The sequence below is a fragment of the Pipra filicauda genome, unplaced genomic scaffold (genome assembly GCF_003945595.2).
Source record: "Pipra filicauda isolate LSUMZ 115617 unplaced genomic scaffold, ASM394559v2 scaffold274_size1021923_pilon, whole genome shotgun sequence".
NCBI classification, from domain to species: Eukaryota; Metazoa; Chordata; class Aves; order Passeriformes; family Pipridae; genus Pipra; species Pipra filicauda.
The window spans coordinates 527,794-552,732 of NW_024104392.1; the positions used below are offsets into that span (position 1 = coordinate 527,794).

Here is a 24,939-nt window from a genome sequence, read left to right on the forward strand (position 1 = left end):
ATTATGTAGAGTCACAAGTTTTTCAAATTTTGAAAACTTAACAGGTTTATACAAACAAGTTCTCAAATTCTGGTGATCTTAAAAGTCTGCTGTGCTTTCTTCATCTCAGCTTCAAAAAGAGAGGGTTTAGAGGCTGCTGAGATGAACAGAAAAGAGAGACAGGACTTTCTCTGTGGCTGCTGACTAAATTGCTTTTAAAAGTCACATTCTTAACCCAAGAAGTATTGCCCTAAATCACGATGAATCCTATACATGCAATCCTGAGCATATAAATCCTATATTTCTTTTGGCTTCCTGTAAATAATAGCTTCCAAATAGGTTCCTGCTAACAGGCTACTGTAATTTCATTTGCCTGGATTTCAGTTTAACAGTCCTCTTTGGCACTATTTCCTCTCCTTTTACCACAAAGAGCACTCAATTTCCAATTAAGGTATCATTTTGAAATGATTAATTTTACAGAAGAGTGCATAGTTTAAGTAAATTTCATTGTCTATTGCAACCATGAAAATGAATGGCCAAGGAGAGGACATGCCAACTGTTCTGCAAAAAAACCCTATGAACAAATATGACTATGAATTAACACTTAGATATCACACAAACAGCCATATATGTCATCTTAAATGGGAGTTATTTGAGTAATTCAAAAGCTGATGATTTGGAAAAGCAAAGTATTCGAGCTCCTTCTGGTAACTGCATTTCCCAGTGTCTCTCCCTGTAAAACAATCTCTGCTTCGAGGAATTTGCCTTCAAACTCAGGGCCTTGGTTCAAAATGTTCATGCAGAAATAAAAGTGTCAAATAATAATGTCATTCTTAATCACACAGTCAATCACTTTCTAAGAGAACTGGTTGATCATGTAATCTAATGTTTTACCAGTTACACAAATGTACACACACGGGGAAAACACACTTTTCCCTATAAGCAACAAAGGAGCTGAAATTTTGTCTGTATCATATGTACTATAAATGAGGGTGAGGTATCACCATGTGAGACTGCACATGGAACAAGAAATTGTCTATGTCTAAACATTTGTGTAGAAATGTGGTGCTGAATTCCCCCTCCCATAATGAATAACACCATGAACAGACTCTTCTTTTGCTGGTAAACAGCTCCATTTTTCAGTCCTGTAATCAGTATGCATCTATTTAGCTACTTAACAGCAATGTGCTCTGGTTCATTAGGTAGCTACTGTTGTGTCTCAGCCTAGTTAAAATTTCACAGCAAGTTAATCTATTTTATTACAAATGAGAACACAAGTGATAATGTCCTCACCATTTTCCAAACACAGGGTTAACAGTATTTGTAACAAATCAATGAGGGTATTTAAATAGGAAAATTGCAAATCTCAAACCTAAACTTTTTTTTTTTACACATTGATGACTTCATTTTATTTGTCATCTGTGTATTTTACAACCTCGCTACTTTTCGTATATTTTATTATTTTTCCTCTTGAAAATGGCTCCATTCTCCCCAGTCTGGTTCCATACCAGGTAAACTCACAGTAACGGAGAAGCATTCCTAAAAAAAGTAGTATTTTCTCCATTTCTATTTTTTCCTATTCATAAATTTGCAAGATTCATATTCCAGGTTATAATTTAATGAATTATACATAAAAAATGTACATATTGTGAGAATTTTATGAAAAATGAAAACATTTCTCAAGATCTCACCTATTTATCTACCTATAGTACCTACTTTATCTTATCTTTTTTCTTTCCTTTACAGAGCTATAACATAAATTCTGTAAAAGGACTTTTGCAGTATTTAATTCTCTTGAAGGGTAATATATTTGTCTCACTAAAGATCAGTGTCTTGCTCTGCCTCAGAAAATGTAGCTACAAAGCTTGACATTGTTAATTTTAGTTGTGATTTAGGTTAACGGCTCTGAAGTCATCAAGTCACCCAATTTCCAGATACATCCTTGATTTCACCTCAATATCCCCTTTTCTATCCCCTGTGAGGTGGTATTCCACACAAATAATATGAAACACTACATAACAGTTGCATCCACACTAGTTTTATTTGAAATATATATGAACAGCTTACCTATTTTTGACATAATCATCTTGACCTTAATTCCTTACCTCTGATTTTTTTATAGTATTGATCTTCATTTTATGTCAAGAATTTAGAGAAATGATGCTGCTGGATTTTCCTTTATTTTTCATTATTCTTAGTTCTAATGTAGCTGTAATTACTCTTCCAAATGTTAATCTATTAATGAGTTCCTAGAGGATTTAATGGCATTTCACTGCTGACAAGCAGGTTTGGGAAGTTTGACTGAATCCTGGATATTTTATTCAGACATTTATCTCAATATTTCATATTTAATTGAGGTGCTGCTGCTCTACTTTACAAGGTTCTGCAGTGGAATGGAAAATGGAAAGGAAGGAAAAATGGGGATTCTGCTGGTTTTAGGTCTAGATTAGGGTTTTCAAGTATTGTGAGAAAGATTTTGAGTTGATGGCCATGTTGGAAAAACAGAGTTCATGGGCTGAACTCTACCAAATTCACTGCCAAATCACCATTCATATTCTCAGAGTGGACAGCACAGTTACAGACAAATTCTACAAGCCAGGAGGTTTGTCTGGAAGTGTCTGTGAAGCAGGAGCAGCAGACTGGCTGCAGCCTCCTTCACCTTCAACCACAATTCCACGCTGTTCCCACCTCCCTGGCTCAATTCCACCCTCAATAAGTGAGAAGAATAAGAAAAGTTAACACAATTCACTATTTCAGTTAGCAAAGAACTGAATTGCTAACACTTATTTTTTTTAAGTTAATACTAACACAGATTTCTTTCCAATTGACCTTAGTTGATACTATTTGAATTCTAATAACAAGTACATTTTTAACAGTGTTCTAAAGTTTACAGTCCTTAACTCATGTATTATGGAGAAAAGCAACATATAACTGAAATTTAGGCTTTTCCAAGAAAAAGAATAATCCTGACACAGTGAGCAGGAGCTGTGCTACACCCAAACTGATGCTGGGCAGTGGCCAGCAAGAAACAGGATGGTCAGTCACTGTTTCTGGGCTAGAGAAGAGTGGTTTGGTTTGTATTTTGGATCATTTCAGCCCGGAAATGAGCACACACAAACGATGGGTGACTTGTTGGTCTTCTGAGCTACTTATATCTGATTGCTGCAGGAACTGGAGATGAGCAAGGTAAACAGCTGGTCTAAAAACTAAGATAGGATCTGGGTGTCTGAAAGCCAGCTGGATCCCATTCATCTTTTGCAGTGTATCGGGAAGTCACTCGCCTAAAATATGTACTTTGCCATTTAAAATGCGAGTTTTTTGCACGGTGTACATAGAGTTGTTTCAGTTGTAGTCAACTGGCAATTATTTTCCCACCGAATTTAAGAAATCATAAAAACTCTCCTACATTTGCTGATTTTAATACCAGATGTTCACTCACTAATCCCATTACCTCGTGACTACTTCCTATCAATCCATTAATTGCCAGCTGCTCAGCCAAACAGAGAACTGCAGCTAATCAGATGGTGTTGGGAAACAGCCAAACAGGAGCTTGCCTTCTTCCCCATTTCTTAAATTAGCAGTCAGTGGGACAACCTTCAGCTGTGTATTCAGATCTTACCTTTGCATTTTACTTTGAACCCGAAAGCACAACAGTGAGTAAAAAACTGGAAAGGATCCCCACTGGGAACTTTGTGCTTCTACCCCTTCTATGAATCCTTTCACCCAGTGCTGCTGTGGAATGGAGGAAAGGCACTCCCAGGACTAATGATGATAACGCTGTATCTCATCTACCTCAGAGCTTATATTAGTTATTAAGGACAAATGCAAATGACTAAGCCAATACTAAAAAGATCTGAGCCAGAACTAAGAGCTAATATGTGCTTGGCCTAACAATTTCCCCTTGCAAGCTCTGCAAAAAAAGGGATATCTGTTTCTTACCGTTGCTTTTTTCCACTTGGAAGTTTGAAGTAAGTATTCAATGCTTAAAACCTATAAACGAGGTGTGTGGGTAGTAAGGAGCCAGGTATTCTTGGCACTGCAGGGAGAAGGATATGCCTCCCTCCAAAGGAGGAGATGAGAAGGGCATTTAATACAACTTGAAGGGATCTGAACATCTCCAAACAGAGCAGTTTCCCTGAATCAGTGAATAAAAGGATATAAACCTGCACACTCCCTTCTCCATCACCTCAAATACAGCCACAAAAATTAACCTTATAAGAAGCAAACAAACTCCTCTGTCTCTAACACATTCCAGTCCCATTTCAGCAACAAGCTGCCAGCAATGAACATGTGCTGTGAAACAGGGCAGAATAAATCTAATAATGAGAAAAAGAACGTACACTGTACAGAAGTTTAATTTTATAAATGCTGTAATATTCTGAAAACAATTCATAATGGACTGAATGCACAGAGAGATGTGAAATTAAAGATGTTACAAATTCTGTAATGGGAAGTGCTTCTACTCTGAGAAGAATTGTTTCAGAGTATTCTGAGATGGCCACATTTTTCTGGCTGTCAGGTAAATGTTATGAATGTGAGTTGTACAGCACACAGAAAATAGCACCTCTCAGCAATAATTACACAGCCCATCTGTATTCTCTTTAGGGAATTTTAAATCATGTCATATACATCCTTTACAAATGCCTAAACAATCCCACAAAATCAGGAGAAAAACAGAACTCAAAGAGAAAGAGATTCAAAAATCTCTACTGCTTGTCTGGATCCCACTGTACTATTATTGCTTTGTTCTATCAGACTTGTTTCTAAGGTACACTGGGGTCAAATTCTGAAAGAATTCTGAAATAAAAAAAAATAAAAAACTTTATTTTGTGGAGTGTTTTTGATACAAAGCATCTCAATTACATTTATTTTTTATTTTTTTTCCTCTGGGTTTCCCAGCTGCATTCAACAAAAGTGCCATTTAACTCCTAACTGAGACCTGGATAAGAGCAGAAAGAGTAAGAGAAAAGTAGGAACACAGCAAGCATGAGGGGATGACAAGAGAAGAAAAATGGACAGCAGGAAACCAATTTTCAGAACTACTCCTACTCTGGAGCAGCACATCCCTCAGCAGCCCCAAAGAGGCTGCTGGCCAGAAGGGAAGGGAGGGAGCACAAGGAGAGATGGAGGAAGAGGAGCCTGAGATGTGAGCAAGAGGAGCAAGGAATGCCCAAAATATGTGGGGTGAATAGAACAAAAAGCAAGGAAAATTTTGGAAAGAAGAGTAAAAGAGTCTCAAATCCCTGGGATAAAATTTTGCCTCATTACTCTCAGTATCCTTTTTGTATCCAACACAACAGGGAGCAGTTTAAAGGCCCTTGGTTTGGGTTTGGTTCCCTCAATTTCAAACCCAGTCTGGCCAGAGTTATCTCCTACCAGCCTGTTTCCAAGGACAGCTGGGAAAGTGGCTCCTCTCAACTTTGCTTTTGAAGACCTAAAAATATTGTTATTGAGTAGATTTTCCTGAGTTTCAGCAACAAAATTACTGGAGCACAGTAAACTGCTACACTTACTCCCAGAATCACAGACTGGTTTGGGTTGGAAAGGACCTTACAGATCACCTAGTTCCAACCCCCTGCCATGGGCAGGGATGCCACTCACTACATCAGGTTGCTCAGAGCCCCATCCAACCTGCCCTTGAACATTCAATGCTCTTTTGAGCCTAAACCATGACTTAAGTGCAGTTCAGGTAAGTTCCAGCCCAGACTGGTCCCCATTTGACATCTGAGCCAGTAACTGGACTGCAGAGTACATCTAGCTGAAGAACAGCTCCAGAAAAAAAAAGAACTAACAGGACAGCAGGCACAAGAGGGAGAAGAGAGAGGGTGGGGAAGTCGGTATTACTGTGAGATTTTGCTCTTGCCATATGAGACTCTCAATTACACAGATTCTTCTGAGCCAAGTTTCCAACAAAGCAAACTCCTTCAGATGCACAGTAAATCCCTGAAAGTAAATCCCTGATTTATCCCAGAGAAACTGCCAGAACTGCAGCCACAGTGCTGCTGGTGGGTGCTGCTGTAATCACATCACATCATGTAATAGATGGCTAAGGAAGTTTTGTGAGCCTGGCCATTGTGCCTCCCTAATTTATAGTGTTCCTGTCAGGAAGAAATCAAGTTTCATAGTTATGACATTTCTTTCTGGAGCACTAAATGTTAACTTTGCTGATCATGCATATCTTGGTAGAACAGCTTATTTCTAAATGGCAAACGTGATATAAAAAGCATAATGACTTCATTCAAAACCTTTATAAAGCAGCTGATTCTCACACCTATAGAAAACAGGCCAAGTGGTATTTTAGTCATCAGAGTGTGGAAACAGATACACACTCAATATATTTGATTCATTTCTCCCATTTTAAGTAACAACATGATACTGGGATTGAAAACTAGTCATTTTTTGTACTTTTTAAATGCACTTATATAATATCCTGTAATAAAAGTAATATCACTGAGCAGCAGCAGCAGCAATGCTTTTCTTTTACATGTTTCATTTTGTACAAGGATTTCATGTTAACTGACATCATTCAGCGCTGGCTGACTGCACTTAAGGGAAGGAAAGGACAAAAGGAGCCTCACACTGTAATGAAATCCATCTACAGGTTCAGCACTCAGAACAAACAAGAGGAAGATGCAGCATCACTTGACAGGTGAGAGTAACACAGCACTGGATCCACACTCCACCTCTGGCACGTCACCTACTGGTGCATTTTCCTCTACAACATGGAGAGGAAATAAATCCCACCAGAGTGCTGGCCAAACCTACTGTTGCTGTGGAGATATTGTGTATCCTCTAGTGCAGGTGTTGGACAAAAATAGCTGTAAATGAGAAACTCACATCAGCAAGGGCCTGCAAAATAACACCCTGCAACCAAATTGCTTGCAAAACCTGTAGTTTAAATTACAAAGAACTGGCATTGCTTACAAATACAGATTTAATCTTCATTTTCACATACTGATAGCATTTAAAATGTAATCAAAAAGCTTCTGAAGTCTACTTGCTGCTACAAATATTCCACTGCTGCATTTCAGTTATGGTTTTCTCATGAGGTCTCTGAACAGGTAAAGACAAGGTTACAGAGTGAAATGAATAGAACCTCAACTAATTTCGAACAGTTTAGGTACTTGCACTAACTGATGGACAGCTGAACATCAGAGATAGCACTTTTTCCTTCTCCCGTGAACAACTCTGCAGATACATGGATGATAAGAAGTATAACATTAAGTTTGATTTTAAACAACACTTCAGAATGGTTTTTGAGCTTTCACAGATGCAGCACAGATCTTCCTCTCGCCTCCAGAGAGTGTTAGTATCCATTTCTAATTACATTACAGGTTTACTGATAGATCAGAGCAGCTGAACTCCTTGGCTGTTGTGGTGGGCATTTCCCCAGCCTGAGGCACTCCCAGGAGCAGCACACCAGGTGAGCTGCAGGCAGCACAAACTCGCTGCCTCTTCGTTATCATCCAGGAGAAAATCACCGTAAATGCTTTTGTGTAAGCCACAAAGAGCTGGGGTTTTTTTTAAAGTCTGACTTACCTTTATGACAGAGGCCCCTGCCCTGGAGAGGGGGCTGTGCATCTGTGCAGCTGCTGCCATGTTGGCAATGGTGTTGAGGTGGTTCATCTGGTTCATGGCCATGGCCACGGAGGCGGGGGGGAGGCTGACGGGGAGCAGGGGGTGCGGCATCATCATGAACGGCAGGTCTATCCCTGGAAAACAGCAGGGGCAGGGCCTGGGTCAGTCACTCGTTTCACATCCCACCACCTCCCTTTCCACAGCCCACGTTCCACTGGAACACTGACTGGTCAAACTCGGCATCATCATGTGTTTGGAATTTTGATGCTTCTCAGGGAATGGTTGCCTTTGCATTCCAAGAAAGGCTGGCTTGTATTGGGGAAAGAAAGTGAGTTTGTATTGGGGAAGCCATATTTAAATAAATATATAACAGTGCACAAGTTCAGTGATCTCTTTGTTAAGTGAAATAAAGACAAAACCCCCACAAAACATAAAATTTGCATGTTTTCCAATACATCAGATGAGTATTTATTAATAATTTTAGCTGATCATACACTCCTACCAAGTCCTCAGTTCACATACAGCAATCTGAGACCAGATTGTTATATTAGGCCTATTTCTTGAATCCAGGAAGGTGTGGGTTGGACTACAGACACTAGTGAACTATTGTACAGAAGGTCTGTGATCTGGAACATGTAATGAAAGGTTAAAATTGTTGCCAGAGGTTTTAATTTTCAGGATGTCACTTTAAATTGTCTTCTGCTATGGTTATAAACCAATTTAAGAAGGTGTGAAATTCATTTGGACCAACTTGGAGATCTTGACATTGCCAAAAAGGTGAAGTTACTGCTAGCAAGAATTGGATTCTCATACTTCATTAATATCCATTTCAGCATGTGTATTACTTCTTGTATTTAGTAATGACAGCAATGGAAAGCAAGACCAAGACACCAATTCACTGAAAAAAAATTGTTTCAGGTTATTGTGCATTTGAGAGTTCTTTAGAGGGACCACTTTAGGATAGCTACTTTTGGGCACCCAAAATTATTTTTTCAGAATAAAAATAGGGCTCATTTTGCCAGACAAAATGTCCTATCATATTTCTAAATGAAATTTAGATCAGAAATTCTCATTTAGAAATTCAGAGGCGAGTATTAAATAACACAAACATATAGCTAATTATAACCACATGCTATTCACATTAATCACTGCTAAAAGGGTTTTAACTTTTGGCTCTATCTTAACTATTTGAAATGAAAAGTCCACTCCCCAATTTGGTGTATGACAAAACTAACAATAAAAATTACCAGTGACTGACACAGCTTATGTTATTCCTATATAATTTGACTACAGTGGTATAAAAACACCACAGTGCCCACCAGGAAAGGCAGAACTGCAGCATCCTGAGCTCCCAAACTATTTCTGTTTAACATGACTATACCATGATCAACAACTGTGATGTCTAATGATCCACTGTATATTTTATATGATGATCCAGGCCAATATTAATTATGATAGGCAATAAGCAAAGCCCACATCCATCTCCCTTCCCTTCAAACCACACTGACAGTGTCTGCATCCATAAGCCTTTGTTCCCCTGCAGATCTCCCTTAACAGCCCAATAATCTTCCCTCATCCTCTATAGAGTTCCAAAACTCCCAGACACCATCTGGCCACATTGAGTTGTATGTCTACTTAAAGTCCAATTGACATGCAAACTAAATGCAAACTACAAACAGAATTTAACAGCACATCACCAGTTTTAAGACACAATCCGTCAAACATTTCAGAGGACTATGAGGAAAATACATCCTGCACTTGCAAATCATTGGGCATAATGTCTGACATTCAATAAAGCCTTTAACAGCCTATAGACACCAGCCTACTACAAAATACCTACTAGAAAATACCTCTAGGAGCAAAGAACACAATATGCCTGTATGTAAAACATACTTAGGTGCTGAATTATGCAAGAATATAAAAGGAAAGGTTAAACTACAGTGAATTTGAGTCCTATGACCTGGTGATTTTTAGCTACTGACTCCTAACCCAAAATACTCAGGTCCACACCTTCCCATGCACAAAGCAGGCCCTTCTTAGAGGAGTCATTTCAATAACTCTGATTTGTTCATGTCTGGGGCCCGACAGAGGTAGCAAGGAACTAACTGCTCCTAAAATTGTGTAAGGGGTCAGAAATCTCATTACTCCACTAAAACTAACACTAAAAATCAACTTTCATAACTTTGAGGATGAAAAGCTTAAACAAGTAACAAGAGTTCAGAAGTAACAAGCTTTTTGTTCTTCATCCATCATCAACAGTTAGAGTTAACTTTATTCCTCAATAACTTTTAAAATATTAATCCTGAACATCTTTTTTGGAATATATTTCCCTTCCTTTTCTTCCCTCTTTGAGTACAAAGAAGGGGAACTGCTGACTTCCCACCTGCCCCCTTCCTAAGGGAAAGAAAAGAGGTGGCTTTAAAGAGAGCTCTAAGTTACAAATCCAAACTGTGTCATTTCATTCCAGTTGTTTTGGATAGCTGAGTTCACTGGATGACCTTGCCCATATGTGGCAGGTACAAGGCAAAACAAGGCAGAGGGATTGCTCCTGCTCACTTTTAACTAGTCATTTTGCATTTATTCCTTGCTCTCATATTTGTATTTTGTGGTCAGCATTTTCATCTGGAATGGAATTTTCTAACATAGCTACAGTTGTAAGCAACTTTGATTATTTTTCCCTTCAGTCCAGGCCATGGAAATGTCAATTTAACAGTCCCAAACCCAGCAGTGAGTGACTATTCCAAGAGAGTGGCTTGGACACGAGGCACAAGTGCAGCAAACAGTGGGAGGACTGACCCTCCCATTGCTCCAGTGTCTCCCATCACTTCCCCACCTCCACCAGGCTGGGAAGGAAGGCAAGCCCAGCCCCCAGCAGGGCTCCAGGTACTCTCTTTTCCCAGTAAGAGCCCAGTACATACTGTTGGTGAGCAGGTGGTTCTGCTGGAGAGGACTGAGCGGGTGTGCACTTCCAAGGCTCGACTGCCCTGACAGTGTGGGATGGCCAATGCTGTGCTGGGATCCCGTCGTAATGGGAGACTGGAGCTTCTCTTTATCCCAGGAGGATTCACTCCCACCTGTAAAACAGAGCAAACCAAACCATGAATGGCATACACTGTTATTTAGAGACACATTTTTCTTGGTTAGCAATGGGCTAATACTCTTTACCATGGCACAGGCACGGCATCTGAAACCTGCACCTGAATCTTTCAAAAACAAATAAATAAACATGCATCAGTCAAAAAAGAAGACTGGAAACTTTCAGCAACACCTACCTCATAACACTAGTTTCTGGGAACGGGGAAAGCTAAACGTTTAAGGATAAAATCATCCAAGTAAACATCAGTCATGATTAAGGAAATAAACAGAAATGGAACATCTGAGACACTAAATCATGATCTCCTGCTATCACAGGACATGAGGCCACCCAGTCCCTGCCACAGGTTCCTCAGGTCTCTCACCACTGTCAATCTTACTGGGCCATTCCCTCCCTCCAGTTCTCACCAGCATTCCAGCTGAAACTCATCCCCAAAGAGCTCACAACAACTTATGCTTCCACTATTTTACCTCTGAGCTTCAAAAGCTTCCCCTCCTCTGCTGGGTTTGACCCTGGGGATGTCCTAAGTGACACAGTTTCTTCACTTTGCTGGGTTAAATGAGCCAGGCATAGGCTGGGCTTGGACATCATCAATATTCAGGAATTTAAATTTAGGAGTCCAGTATTTATTATGCATAGTAATTACTGTCTAAACCAAAAACGGTCTAGAGAACTAAGTACTTGTGGTCTAGAATCTCTGTTTGGTCTTCCAAAGAAGCAATTTTACAGACTGTAGTTTTTTTCAGTATTACACTTCCACACTTGAATAACAAATTCCTTTTACACAGCTGTTAACTAGACCATGATAGTGAATTCTAAAATACATCTGGTCCCCGACACAAACCACCAAAAAAAAGTTATACTGAACATTTCTAAAGGAAAAAAGGTATTTTAAGTTCAATCCCTTCCCGAGTGCACCCCACATTCTCAATTAAATTACAGATTGTTAAAAAACATGTAACTGCTGCATTGACTTTGTCACTTTCATATTCAATTAAAATGGTTTTCTTTTGCTTGCTGCCTCTATCTGCTGCACCCCACTAGTTTATTTACTTATTCTAATTGCGATTCTTGTTCATGACTTCAAAACAGAGAAATTCCATTCTTTTATGACAGCACTTGGCTAATAAGCATGATTAATACTGCTAAATGCAAAAGTTTGAAAGATCAATGATTGAGAAAAAAGGAAAACACTCCATCATTTTAGCACAATGTCCAAGTATGAATTACCTTCCTATGAAAGAGCTGTAATTTGTAAAATGGTAATACATTGACAAAGAAAGACACACTAAATTATGCCATGTGATGTAATATAACATGGCCTAGTGCAGCAATTAGAAGAACTACTACAGTTAAGGCTGTGTCAGCATCTTTGCTATTTAACATACTGTATATCAGCTCTTTCAAATAACATTTGACTGCTACTTAGGAAAGAAGTTCTACATTTTGACCATTGTTAAACACAGGTGGTATTATTTGGTAAATTATTTCTCAAGTTAAGTGTATAATTTATAAAGCAGTTTCTGTGGAAATGCTAAGCATTTGATTTTATCAAATGAGTTTTATTTTTCTCCATGTGCTTTTCCAGCAAATTTATCATTTACACTTTTTTCTTCCTCAAAAAATATGACGTGTACCTTAGCATGAATTTTTTGTACCTGTAACTTTATGTATCAGGGCAGTGGCAAAAAAACTGGGTCCAAGAGTTTATCAGAAATTTCTGAATGAAAACTAAAAACGAAAAATGGAAACTAAAATCTGCACTCTTCATCTGAAAGTCTCCCTCACCTCTTAGTTCTGCTCCAGACTTCCAACCCCAGCACAGACAGTCTAAACTCAGCTCATTTACTTATTTCTGGGAGTTTCTCTTGTCTCTCAGAGCCTCATGCCCTACCATGGGCTGCAGAGTCAGAGCCCTGCCAGCTCTCTGAGCCCAGCTCTACAATCAGTGCATGTTCCATAGGAAAACAGCACTATTCCTGTTTTACAGATGGAGAATTGCACTGGGAAGAACAGGGACTTGCCTAAGGAAACACAGGAAACCTGCAATGGAACGGGAAACTGAACTGAAATCGGTGCAGTCCAAATCACTGGACCAGTTTTACTTACAGATGGAGACAATAATAACTTTTTTCCCCTGCAAATTCCACTTGTAAATATGCTCCAGTGTTCAGTGCCAGCAACACAAGAATAAATTGCAATACACTTATCTCTCCAGACCACTCCTGTATTCTTATGTTCCCTATCACTTCTCCTTGGAGAAAGAAAAAAATACAGCTGAGTGTACGAGGTATAATAAAAGTGGATGTTAAATGAAATGTATCCTGCAGCCTGCAGCATCCCACAGATAACAGCTTCATCTGGACTGCAGTTACTGTGGAGTAGCAAGTCTCTTGAAAAGAAAATAATAATTAGAACAACTTCTTACCTAGAACTGTCCAGTTGTGAAGTGTTTTATAAGGGCACTGATTGGCTCCAATGGGGAAAGCAGAGGTGCAGAATTACAAAGCCAGTTCCCTGTTTCCTGGCTCAGCAGTGGGAAAACTAAACTGGAAGAAAAGTCAGGACTCACAGGTCCTAATCCTGTGCCCTGTACCACAGACACCTCCAGTTCATCCCACCTGCAGTCCCTTTGCACAGTTAAAAAAACCATTTTACAAGAAAATTTGCATTCTTCCCTTCAGTATCTATTCCCATACAGTAAGATTATATATAAATTAATAGCAAGGCAGAACTAGATTCACAGCATAAACCAAATACGTGACATGCAAACCTGTGGTGATATACTCAGCCCTTTTACTGTCATGCAATGTTAAAAAAAGTATTTCTTTTTGAGCATCCAATTTTCTTATTTAGTAACACAGTTGTCAGCACGTTAGATCAGCAAATACATATCTGACATACATATATATCAATGCACACTTCCAAATTCTTTGTTACCATAACAATTAGAAGTGAATACACCCATAAAAAGTAAATCCTTCTTAATAGTTCAAATTAACCACGTTTTTTCAGATTTCTGTTGGTTGACATTCTTTGTCCAAATAGGTGCCATCCATAAGGGAAAGACGTCACATTTTAATTCTCCATCCTGTCTTTGGTATGATGAGCTTATAGGTGAAACTAAAAATGAAACTTTATGATATGAATCACACAATACACCCCAGAAAAGTAATTCTTTTTTTGACTCATCATATTCAAAAGGTTTGGTCTTTGGAGAAATTTGTATTAGGGAAAAATAATTTCTTTGTCCATAGTAAGCTAGTAAAGCCTCTCATTTTTTTCAATACAGCAGATAAAGACTCTAAAATTAAACAATGATCCAGACCACTGTATATAGTGAGATGGATTTCAAGTAAGGTATATATGAAACAACAGAGGAAAAATTATGTGAAAGAAGAAAGCAAACTTACAACACTAAGGAAAACAAGACAACAGGAAGTAGCATTGGGACTTAACTCTTTTATATGAGGGGAAATATAGCTTTTCATTTATTTTACATGAGACAGAATGTTTCATTTTAAAATATTAGTAACTTGATTCATAAGTGTCACAGGAATATTATCAGAGCACTCAGAAGTCTGTTGATTTGTCAAAGTGCCAATACATCATTTATACACTTTACCAAAAGCTTTACATTTAACTCTCCTACCCACTCCCCACACGACCTTCCCTCCAACAGATAAAACTAAAGGACAAAAAGGTAATTTTTCCTTATCTTGTTTGCATTCTAGTCGATCTTGTCCCAGAACAGATTGTACTCAGCATTAAAAGCAGGCAAAAGAGACAAGAACCTCCATCTTCCAGAGCTCCTGGAGCTTGTCAGGTTCAAGCAGAGATCATGGTTTCCTTACCAGAGCCAGGATAAAGTGGGAAGAAATGTCTGGTCTGCTTCAACCACCCAGTTCAGACCACGCAGCAAACGTGGGGTGCACAGCTCTGCTTTCAGATTTTCAGCTAAATGCACAATACGGATTAAAAAAAAGGGCTGGCTGCACTGTCCATGGCAATGTGCATGTTTCAGATGGCACAGATAAAGATGGACTCTACACGGATTTGCTGAGAGTTATTTATGATCTACTTAATATACTTACTAATTAAAAGCCTGATATTTACCAGTCTTAACAGGTTATTTATCACTGCACGAATTACATACATGTTCAACTAAGCAAAAGCAGAACTGACACAACTACCCCAGACACTTCTCCAGTAAACATTCCCTCAATTGCATTGTACAGCCCAGGAGCCAAATTCTGTATAATTGGCACATTCAGGTGAGTTCAGGAGTTAAATTACAGGTACCATGAACAGACAGGGAAGATCAGCCCAAGCAACCCACACACGTGCTGTGGGTGACACACCTGCACTCACAGACCCACTGCACTGACTTACAGTCATGTACCCGTCTATAAACACATTGCCTCTGTTTAAGTTTCATTTTGTTTAGCTGAAGCAAATGCAAGTGATAAGCTCAGCTTCAGTTTTCTGAAAATGCTGCTACTTGCCCATCCTTGATTTTAGCAATTTTATAAGGTAACTCTTAAGGCCACAAGTCTTCCAGCAATAAACCTCCCTGAGCGCTTCTGTTCTTCCAAACAAACCCCAAAAATCCTTTTTTTTTTTTTTTTTTTTTTTTTTTTTTGGGTGAAGATATATTTAATTAGTTTCTTGGTTTTAGGTATTGAAAGATCTCCAGAAAGTAATCCAAGTTCAATTCGGTGACAGTTTCTTTTCATTTGGTTTCAAATTCATTTTATCAGCCTTAAAACTATCTGGTTGAGCTAAATGAAATCCCCTCTGTCAGAGGCACCTCCAAATTGCACAACCACCCTGTTTCAATCTCTGTCTGTCATTTTATTTTTTGTTGTGATACATTTCTGAAAAATTGAACTCCAATTGTGAAAAGCAATGCCATCTCCGCTGGCCAATTTTATTCTAAAATTGTTTTTAAACACATTTTTCATCCCGTTGGGCATACTAAGCATAACATCAGCTACAAAGAAAAAAGTATTTGGTGCATTGCTATTTCAGCACTGCTAATTCCAAAGTGTTTTGCACCCCTAACTTCTTTTATAAGTGTCCAGCATACACAAAGCCCTGGAAATTTTCTGGTTTGCCTAGAACCCCATTACCCCCAAAACGACACAAGTCTGTGTTTTCCAGCACTTTTAGCCCCTGTGTTTTCAGGTGTCCCAGGCTATTTGCTTTCACCAAAGCCCCAATCTCACCTCAATACCGGAAAAAACTGTCACTTTTTTGGTCTACACAGAAGATCTCTGCAAAAACATTTCAGGCTGCAACTTTCAGTCAGGTCTTTCCATGGACAAAATCAGGTAGAAAACAATTTCTGACATCTCTCATAAACTGAGCAAGGTCAGCAAGAGACCACCCAGGTCACATTCCTGGTCAATTGTCACTTTCCTTTCAATTGTCACAGAAACTTATGGTCAGAAAACCATAAAACTGTTCTAGGTCAGGATTATGACCCGTTTAACCCCAAATTCTGTGTCTCCTGTTGGCAGCAGATGATGTTATTTATGGAGGCCATGCAATCATGAACACTTTCTGTGGTCCCTTATTACCCCCAAACAAACTCTTTAACTTTAAAAAGGGAATGAGATTTTTAATCAGCCCCCCAAAATCATGATACCCCTCTGAAATCTACATTTGCAATGCATTTAGAGCTTTTATCCATGGATTTGTTTAGCTGTGTGCATTTGGCTACATCAACTTCTGGACTCTGCCCTACAAGAAAGCCATGAAAGTGTGCAGGGTAAGATATTAAAAGTCAAGAAATCCAGTGATGGCTTTACTGGGCTACTTCCAAAAACTTATCAAGTGGTTCAGCAGATGTAATTACTGCTTAGCCCTGCCAAAGCTTTGAAATGTGCCCATTAATTCAGCAATTCCCAATCTGTCCATCAGTCAGTCATACTTAAAAAATATGTCTGTCAGGACTTAGGTGAAGTAATCTGTTGATAATTACACAATAAGAAGACATCTGAAATCTGAATATAATTTCTAAACTTTTTGAAAAGTCTTAATGACAGCAAAATCAAAGTTTATTTCACAGCAAACAGGACATTGAAGATAACTGGGAATGTGTCAGAATATTTGATGCCAATTTAATTAGAACAATTAATTCCAGGAAGATACTTTTTGAGAAGATAAAAGCAGAGATGAAATACTTATTTAGGAACCTAATCATCCCTGCTGAACCATCAACTGCTTCTTTTAAAATGAGTAGAGACAAAGAAACAAGACGGTGGTAAATCAATGTGTTCTGACATTCCCACATGATGACTGATGATGATGGTGCTAAAGCACAATACCAGAAAAGTCTCCTTATTGCCATTAATGTGCAGGGAAAAGAAAGAAAATGCAATGTGATTTAAGGGACTGGTTTGCTAAAACCACAAACTGCTCCAAGTATCTTCAGTTAAACTCAAAACACCAAACACATCTCAGTGGTTCAGCTGATTCAACTTATTCCACCACTGCACCCCATCAAAGTCACATTTACCAAGATGAAACCTCCTGTTTTCAGAAAGTTAGACACAAACTGTTATAATAATTGTCATTAAAATGCACTGATATTCACAAGCACCTCTCAGAGTTACCTGTACCTATTCTCCTCTTTTCTTTTGCTGATTTAGTCATGTATAAATATTAAACAAAACAAGTTGCTTCTGGGCCAGGAAGGAGTATGACAGGCTGGAGAAAAGCTCTGATAATTAATAAATGAAGCTTTTTCTGCCTTGTTAACCATGGGATAAGGGGCAAGGGGGGGGAGCTTGCAATCTTCATATCAATAGTTAAAGGTATTTACGGCTTCCTAGATGGAAATTAGCCATGATATTTCAGGAATAATGGTTCCCAGAATGACTGCATCCAAAGCGCTACAGTCCAGCCTACAGTGACAGCTTCCCAGAACACTCTCCAACAATTCAGGCACTAGGAAATGCCTGAAAGAGAGGTATTTTCCTTGAATTTAACCACATTTAATAGACTTTTTTTTTTTCAATTAATTAAACAGATGTCAATTTTTTGCATCCACGACATCCTGCAGCAAGGAGTCCTCCAGCTTGCCTATGCACTGTATGAAAAACCACCTCATGTTATTTGTAGGTGTCTTTTGGAGGGTTAACTTGGCATTTGCTGCCTTCCTCTGATGTCTCCCAGTTCTTGTAGTGGATAAAATAGTGAGTTATAAAACCCTATTCTTCTCTACAATGGGTAGTACAGTTATTGCTACCATTTTATTAACAAGTGTGTGACTTTATTGCTATTTATTTTTCTCTACAAAGATAAGAATGCTGTACTAGAACAAGGTATCTCTTGTGGTTAAGAACCATCAACAACTAAATTAACTGTTTCCTACTGCAGGACCACAGTCTGTCTTCAGGAACACGTGCATTTCACTGAGAGAAAGAAGGTCAAAATTCTGGTCTGTCATGTTTTTATTACTGTTGATGATGCACAAGCCAGAAATAAAACAGCTTAACTTTCAGATCTTGAACACAGTTTGTAGGGCTGCCTGCCAGAAAGGATAAACATACATCCTTCTAAACTCAACAACGGCAGCCAGCAAGCACAGAGCTGGGATTTGTATCCCAGGGATGATCACACGGACACCTTCACTCACCACAACTAAGCATTTTCTGCCCTTTTTAAAAAATTCCTTAATATTATCCCATATTTAACAATTTACTGAAAGAACCACTGAGATACATGTACAGTGTATTTTTACCATGACTGTAGCTAGACAGACAATTTGCTTTGATTTTGAGAGGCTTTGAGAACATCCTGACATCCATGGCAGGTAGGTAATGCTATGGTACAAAATCAGGTTATTCGAGTTTCAACGATTCATCATTTACTGTTTGTTTGAAATAATTCCTAAGAACAGTTCAAGTTACAGATTGCAGTCTTCTGAGTTAATTTCAAGTGACATAAATGGATTACGTAATCCTTTCAAAAACACCTAATACTAAAAGAACTCCATAAAGTACGGCTTGAAAAAATTAAATAAAGTCTGTGGCCTTTTACGTACACACCTGGAAAATCTTCCAAACCTCCAGCATCTGCACCAAACTCACTGGAAATTTTACTAGGGAATGAGAGGTTGCCAAGGGATGCTCAACATCCTTTTATACAGAAGCTGAACGACTGTGAAAGCTCTGCAATGACATTTAATTCCACAGCCCATGTTTCCACGAAGGAGGAGTAAGTGCAAACACTTGCACAGTTCCCACAAGCTGTGTCAGGCTGGGGAACACTGCAAAGGTCCATTCCAATTCTGAAGGTGCTCCATTTTTTTATATCTGGCATTTGATCCCTTGCACTAAGTATTACTGACTTCTAAAATGTTTAGAATGCTGCCAAAACCAGGAGAGCCTGTGAGTAAACCCAATTCACATAAAAGGTCAGCAGTGACATCTGCGGTGTTTTAGCTAATGCCAGTCTAAAAATAACACACAAAACCCCCTTGAACCACGTTAGCAGCCAACTTTGTACTTCCTTTAACAACCACTTTCAATTTTGCTCACAGTAATATCTGAATAAACTCCTACCACAGCACTTGGACATCTTACATGTTTAATCCATCTTTGACTTTCAGAACATTTCTCTCATTCAGCAAGTCCAGTCCTTGGGTACTATCATCTCGTTTCCAGTACAATTCTCCTCAAGGAATATCAGTGGGAGTTTTGCACTGGCTTCTCTAAGGAGCAGCAGCAAATCCCTAGAAATGAGCAACGGTGTCAAATAAACCACGGAAGAAAATACATCCTAAATTTTTTAAAGGATACTCTATGTCTTCAAATTAATAATTCTTTCGTACTATAAACAACCACTACTATCAGAACAAACATTACTAAAATATTGATAATAATACCAGATAAAGTATTTCTTAAGAAGAAAAAGTGAGAAGCTTCTGCAACAAAATGGAATAGCACAAGTGCCAAGTTGAACTCAACTAAGCTTGAGGTTTTGGACAGGATTCATTTCAGCTTGTGGTATAAGTATGCACCACCTTGATTATCATTTAAAAAAATATTGACAGCTTGCCTTCTCATACCAATGCCTAGTAACAAATTCCAAATGTTTTGTCACATTTCTTGTGAGCAATGCCATCTGCCAGAGGTGGCATTTCATGGCTGTTTACCCTGACTCCCTCCAAGAATTCATCTGCCACTATCTAATGCCGCCTGAATAAAGGGGATTAAGGCTCTGATGCAACAGAGACTATTGATAATTTGGTATAATTGGGAAGAAATGAAGATAAATGAGGTTGAGGATGGAGAGGCAATTAGTTGAGCTGCCTGTACAGCTGTGTTCTCGGCCTGGCTCCCCTGGCCTTTTCTTTGGTGAGGTATGTGCAAATTAAACATAATGACAAATACACTCTTCCCAAAGCTCTTTAGTTTGGGAAGCTTGAAGATCTGTTTTTCACTTCAGAGATTCGAGGCAGCTTTCAGTTTAAAAAGAAAGAATAAAGAGAGTCATCCTCACTGCTGAGGTTTTTAAAGGGATGCCCTCTGTCCCAGCACACCCACAGCTCAGTAACTGTGGGTCCAGCACCCAGCTCGGTGTTCCCAGGGGAACAGAGCCTGGTGCTGGTTTGGGAGTTTGACCAAAAGGAGGAAGGATTCTGCCTCCCTCAGTGCCACACAGAGGTCATTCCACAACTCATGACACCTTTGCTACCTCTGTTTGGTGTCTTAGTCTGTAAAGATCCTCTGTCCATGTCTTTGGTGAAGCAACAACCCCAGAGCATGATCCCCCTGAAATACGGACTCTCTAAAGCCCCACATTTTGCAGCTGAACCTCTACTTTATAAATTGTGCCAGTTTTTAAAAATACTGGTCAAAAAACCCTTGAAACTTCTACAATACACATTTTTCTCTAAAAAACATCTTAGCAGTGATAGATTTTTTCAGCCATAATACAAAGACAGCTACCCAGATATAAGCCTTAGTTCTAAGTTATATTATTCAGGTGAGGCCAAGTAATCAAGCTTGAACACCTTGAAAGATATTTAAATCCAAAGTGAACATGGTCAGACTACAAATCTCCAAATTAGTAGGCACAAATCTGCAGTTTGATTTGTAGTTCTTATTTCAAATATATTGAGGTAAGTTCATACATATACATGTAGAAATGTGCCTATATATGGTTTAACATAAATGTAAAATAACATACATTTGCCACAAGAAACGCCACTACATGTTTCACATACAATTCTAACAGGTTTTCATAAATGTCAAATAATGCAAGACCCCTTTAGAAAGAAAACCAGTATTTGCAGAGGCAGCTCTGGCTTTACAGACATGTTTGCCCAACTACTCAGCACATTTCAAAAGCTAAACCAACCACTTAATTACAAAGGTAACTGTGACTTCTCAAAAGTAAATCCAGAAGGCAAAAAGAAGTAGCTCAAGAAGTATTTCTGCAATTTGTAGATGATTAAATTTTGAGGGTGAGATGTATGACTGAACCAACCATTCATTAAGTTGACTTGAAAAGCTGTAATTTGTGGTTTATTATGGAGCATTTGCCCAGAAGAGCCACCACAGAGCCATAACTGATGATCAGGGATAATAGCCATGGATTTCAACAGATTTTCAGAGCTCCCTGGTATATGCTGAGAACAACAATATCAAAAGGTTCCTCTCTCCAGCACTGCTGGTGTCAAGGTTAATGAGCTAAAACTTGTTAAATTGATATTACCAAACTAATGACTTTTTTATAGTATACTGCATGGATTCTGACACACGGGCTAATGCAGAATATTGCTGCTCTTAATTGAATTAGAAGTTATTGCATGTATACAATTAAGAGAACTAAAAATGGAGGAGCTGTGAGGGCATTTTCTATCTAGACCAGGCTATTGTCACATATCTCATGTGCTTCAAATAATACAGAATTATGGAATTCTACAGAATTATGGAATCCCAGAATGGTTTGGGTCAGAGGGGACCTTAAAGCTCATCCAGTTCCATCCCCTGTCACGGGCAGGGACACCTTCCACTATCCCAGGTTGTTCCAACAGTTTCAGGTGTGGGGAGTTCACAACCTCCCTGGGCACTTCAAACTTTTAAATATGAAATTATTTGAATATGAAAAATATGTATTTAATATATAATAATAATTATACAATATATTGATATATTTATATACTATATTATATAAAATATATAAACAATAACTATGAAATTATTTAAATAATATGAACATTATTTTAAAATATTTTCACATCTACCACACCAAACATTAAGGAAGAGGAGAAACAAATGCCTGGAGTCTCCATCCAAAATAGATGAACAAAAAGCAGAAAAAAAAAAATTAATGAATCATATTAAAAGGGAAGGAGCTTATGAAAAATAAATTGCATTTGTAGATGATTAAATTTTGAAGGTGAGATGTTGCATAACTGCATCAACCATTTATTTCAGTGCTATAACTGCATCTAATAAATAAAATACTTTTTTTTAATCCAAACTGAAGATTCACTGCTATCTAATGACTTAGATTTTCCATTTACATAGTACAGGGGCAGGGTTTGGGCTGTAATTATTCAAGGCAGAAAGAAGAGCTGTTAGTTAGTCAGAGAGAAAATCAGTATCAGTTGTGAGCAATAGGACAATGCAAATATTTCTTTTACTGACAGGATCCCTGAGTTTAAATTCAGAGAGGCCCAACAGAGATTATCCTCTAAAATATAAGATATCTACAAGTTTCATGCAAATTCCCTTTTGTTTCAATAATATTTTTGCATAAAAGTTCAATCTCTCACTGACACAGAAATGTCATTTAACATAAAAGACATACCCAGATACACTTGGTGTTTAAAAAATGAAATGAAAAATCTTACTCGTGCTATTCTGGTGTTTTCTAAAGGACTTTTCTTCCTGGATCTAGGATTTTACAGAGAAAGGCAATAAAGTTGGACTCAACTTCCAAAAAATATCGGCTTTGTCAAAATCCAGAAAAATAGAAGAGGTACTGTAAATGAGGGGGAATATTTCTCAAGGATGAAATGCCAAAATCCCCTTCACATCAAATTTTTAGAGGCAGTCAATCAACAAGCAGATCCACAGGAACTTTTAAGACAGATCCACAGGAACTTCCTACTACCTTTCCAATTTCCATCTGAAATATATAATGGCCAGTCTTCGCGAGCGAAGATTTTGGGAAAGGTCATTAACCCTTCCAGCCTGCGCAGTGGATTTTTTAGGTGAGACACAGCGTGCGCTGAACTGATACTCCATCTGAAATAGGGAAAAAATAAATCACAATTTAACTAATATTATATGCCTTACAGGAAAAGGGGAAAAAGCAGCCTCTGATGTCCCACGACATCAGTAATTGAATATACAGCTTTTACACAGTTTCACTAGTCCCAGAGTTTCATTGTCTCCATCCTTAAAGCAGCCTGAGAATCCTCTTAAAGAGAAGAATCTATTCTCATTTTTATATTGTACAAATGTAGAACAGTCACAAAACCCCCCAATTTTCAACGTTTTAAATATCAATGCCTGTCTGATCTTAAAGAGAAGCTCAACATTTATGTCTTGTCTTGGTGATAAAGTTCATGAATATATAATGAGAGTGGAACAACTCTGCTACTGATTAAATGTCAAAAAAGGTTTTATTGTCAAATATATTGTAAATACAGAAGATATACAACAAAGAGCATTAATTGCAGATGGCTGTGTACAGCTTAAAAAATGCACAGCATCTAGACAGGAAATGCTGATTTTCAGTTTCAACTATCAATTTTAATTTACCTTCAGAATGTACCTTCAGTCAATGTGCACAGATGGAATAAACTATAAAATGGCCAAACTCAACTGAACAAAATGTTTCACATTCAAGGGCAGGTGAGAGTCTCTATCCTGCATACACAGCTAAATTAACCAACCTATCCAAAACTCTGGATCTGTATTAGAAATTATCTAAACCTCTGTGAAGATTTAAGAGAGATATACTGTGAAAATTTGGTGAGGGCAGATGAAAGACTGGAATAGCCTCACAAACTCAGAATGGGGTTTTGACTTCCTGTGTAAATAAAATAAGTAAATAACAACAAAAAAATCATCTAGAGGCTATAGCAGACTGTGGGTGAACACAGGTCAGCAGTATCCTGCTTCCAGGAAATGCCAGGAGAGCAAGTTGCACACATTTATAGAAGATCACTGAGTGTACAACTGGGAGAAATTCTTTGTCTCTGTTCCACATTTGTGCACAGAGCTCTGGCATGGCCTCGACCGAGGCACTGATGGGGGTTGGGACCCAGGAGGATCTGAATCACCTGGAGAGAGGCCAGAGGAGTGCAGGGAGAGCTGACCAGGGAATGGGAAAATCCTCAGGATGAGTCATGTTCAGAAGAGCAGGTTGTTTAATGGAGGGAAGGGACAACAGACAGGAGACTCGCTAATAGTCTGCACTAGGTAAAAAACATGTTCAGTAATAAAACGGAATAAACTGTTCTCCATACCCACAGGACAAGAAGTAAGGAAAGACTTTAACAAGGAAGATTTAGGGAAAACTTTAGGAAAAATGGCCATGATAAGCAAGCCTATAAAACTTCTAGAATTAAGCTGGCCAAGTGTCAGTCAGACATGGGGCTGGCAGAGCTCCTGCGTCGCTGGAGTGTGGACAAGGAAACAAGCCTGAAGTGCTGTTTTCCTATAACCCTAAACACCACAGACTGCCATACAGAGATCACATCCAGAGCCAGAGCCACCCTGCAGGGTGGAACAGCCCATCCTGAGCTCACCCTGCCACCACTGAACTGACTTTACCCGAGCCAGGTGTGTGCACCGGGATCCCCCACACTGCAGGTACAGCCTGGAGTGTTCACCCCAACACAGCATCGCTGTCCCACACCAGGGAATCTTCTTCAGCTGCAAGAATGGCTCAGCTGAAACCTTACCTACTCTTCTCTTCAAGAAAACATTAATGACTGAGAAAATACTGCTGTTCTGAAACCATCAGGCGCTGCTGCTGTGCCTCCCAAAACGAAACACGTGTCTGCAAAAACTAATGCAAACTAAAATACATATTAGTTAGTTATCAGATAACATAATATTGGTTAAATTTCCAAAATAATCAACACATTAAGATGGCACTTGAAACTGGTACATTAAAAATCCACGCATTTTTCCTTTAGATTATGGACAAATTAGTAGCTTGAATTATATGGTGCCAACAATATTTTTCTTCTCCATGACTAAATGAACCTATTTTTAATACTTTTTTGGTGATTTTATTAATTTAATTTA

The 24,939-nt window shown here is 38.6% G+C and overlaps 1 protein-coding gene across 4 annotated transcripts in view; it reads right to left on the reverse strand.

Annotated features, from left to right (window-relative positions):
• Positions 1–24,939, reverse strand: part of DACH2 (dachshund family transcription factor 2) — a 248,669-nt gene that overhangs the window by 51,306 nt on the left and 172,424 nt on the right. For all 4 annotated transcript variants that reach the window (XM_027737462.2, XM_039382589.1, XM_027737461.2 and 1 more), the window contains exons 4-5: positions 10,476–10,631; positions 7,519–7,691 (exon numbers count right to left, since the gene is read on the reverse strand). In XM_027737462.2, the coding sequence (XP_027593263.1) occupies positions 7,519–7,691; positions 10,476–10,631 (329 nt within the window). The remainder of the gene's footprint in view (positions 1–7,518; positions 7,692–10,475; positions 10,632–24,939) is intronic.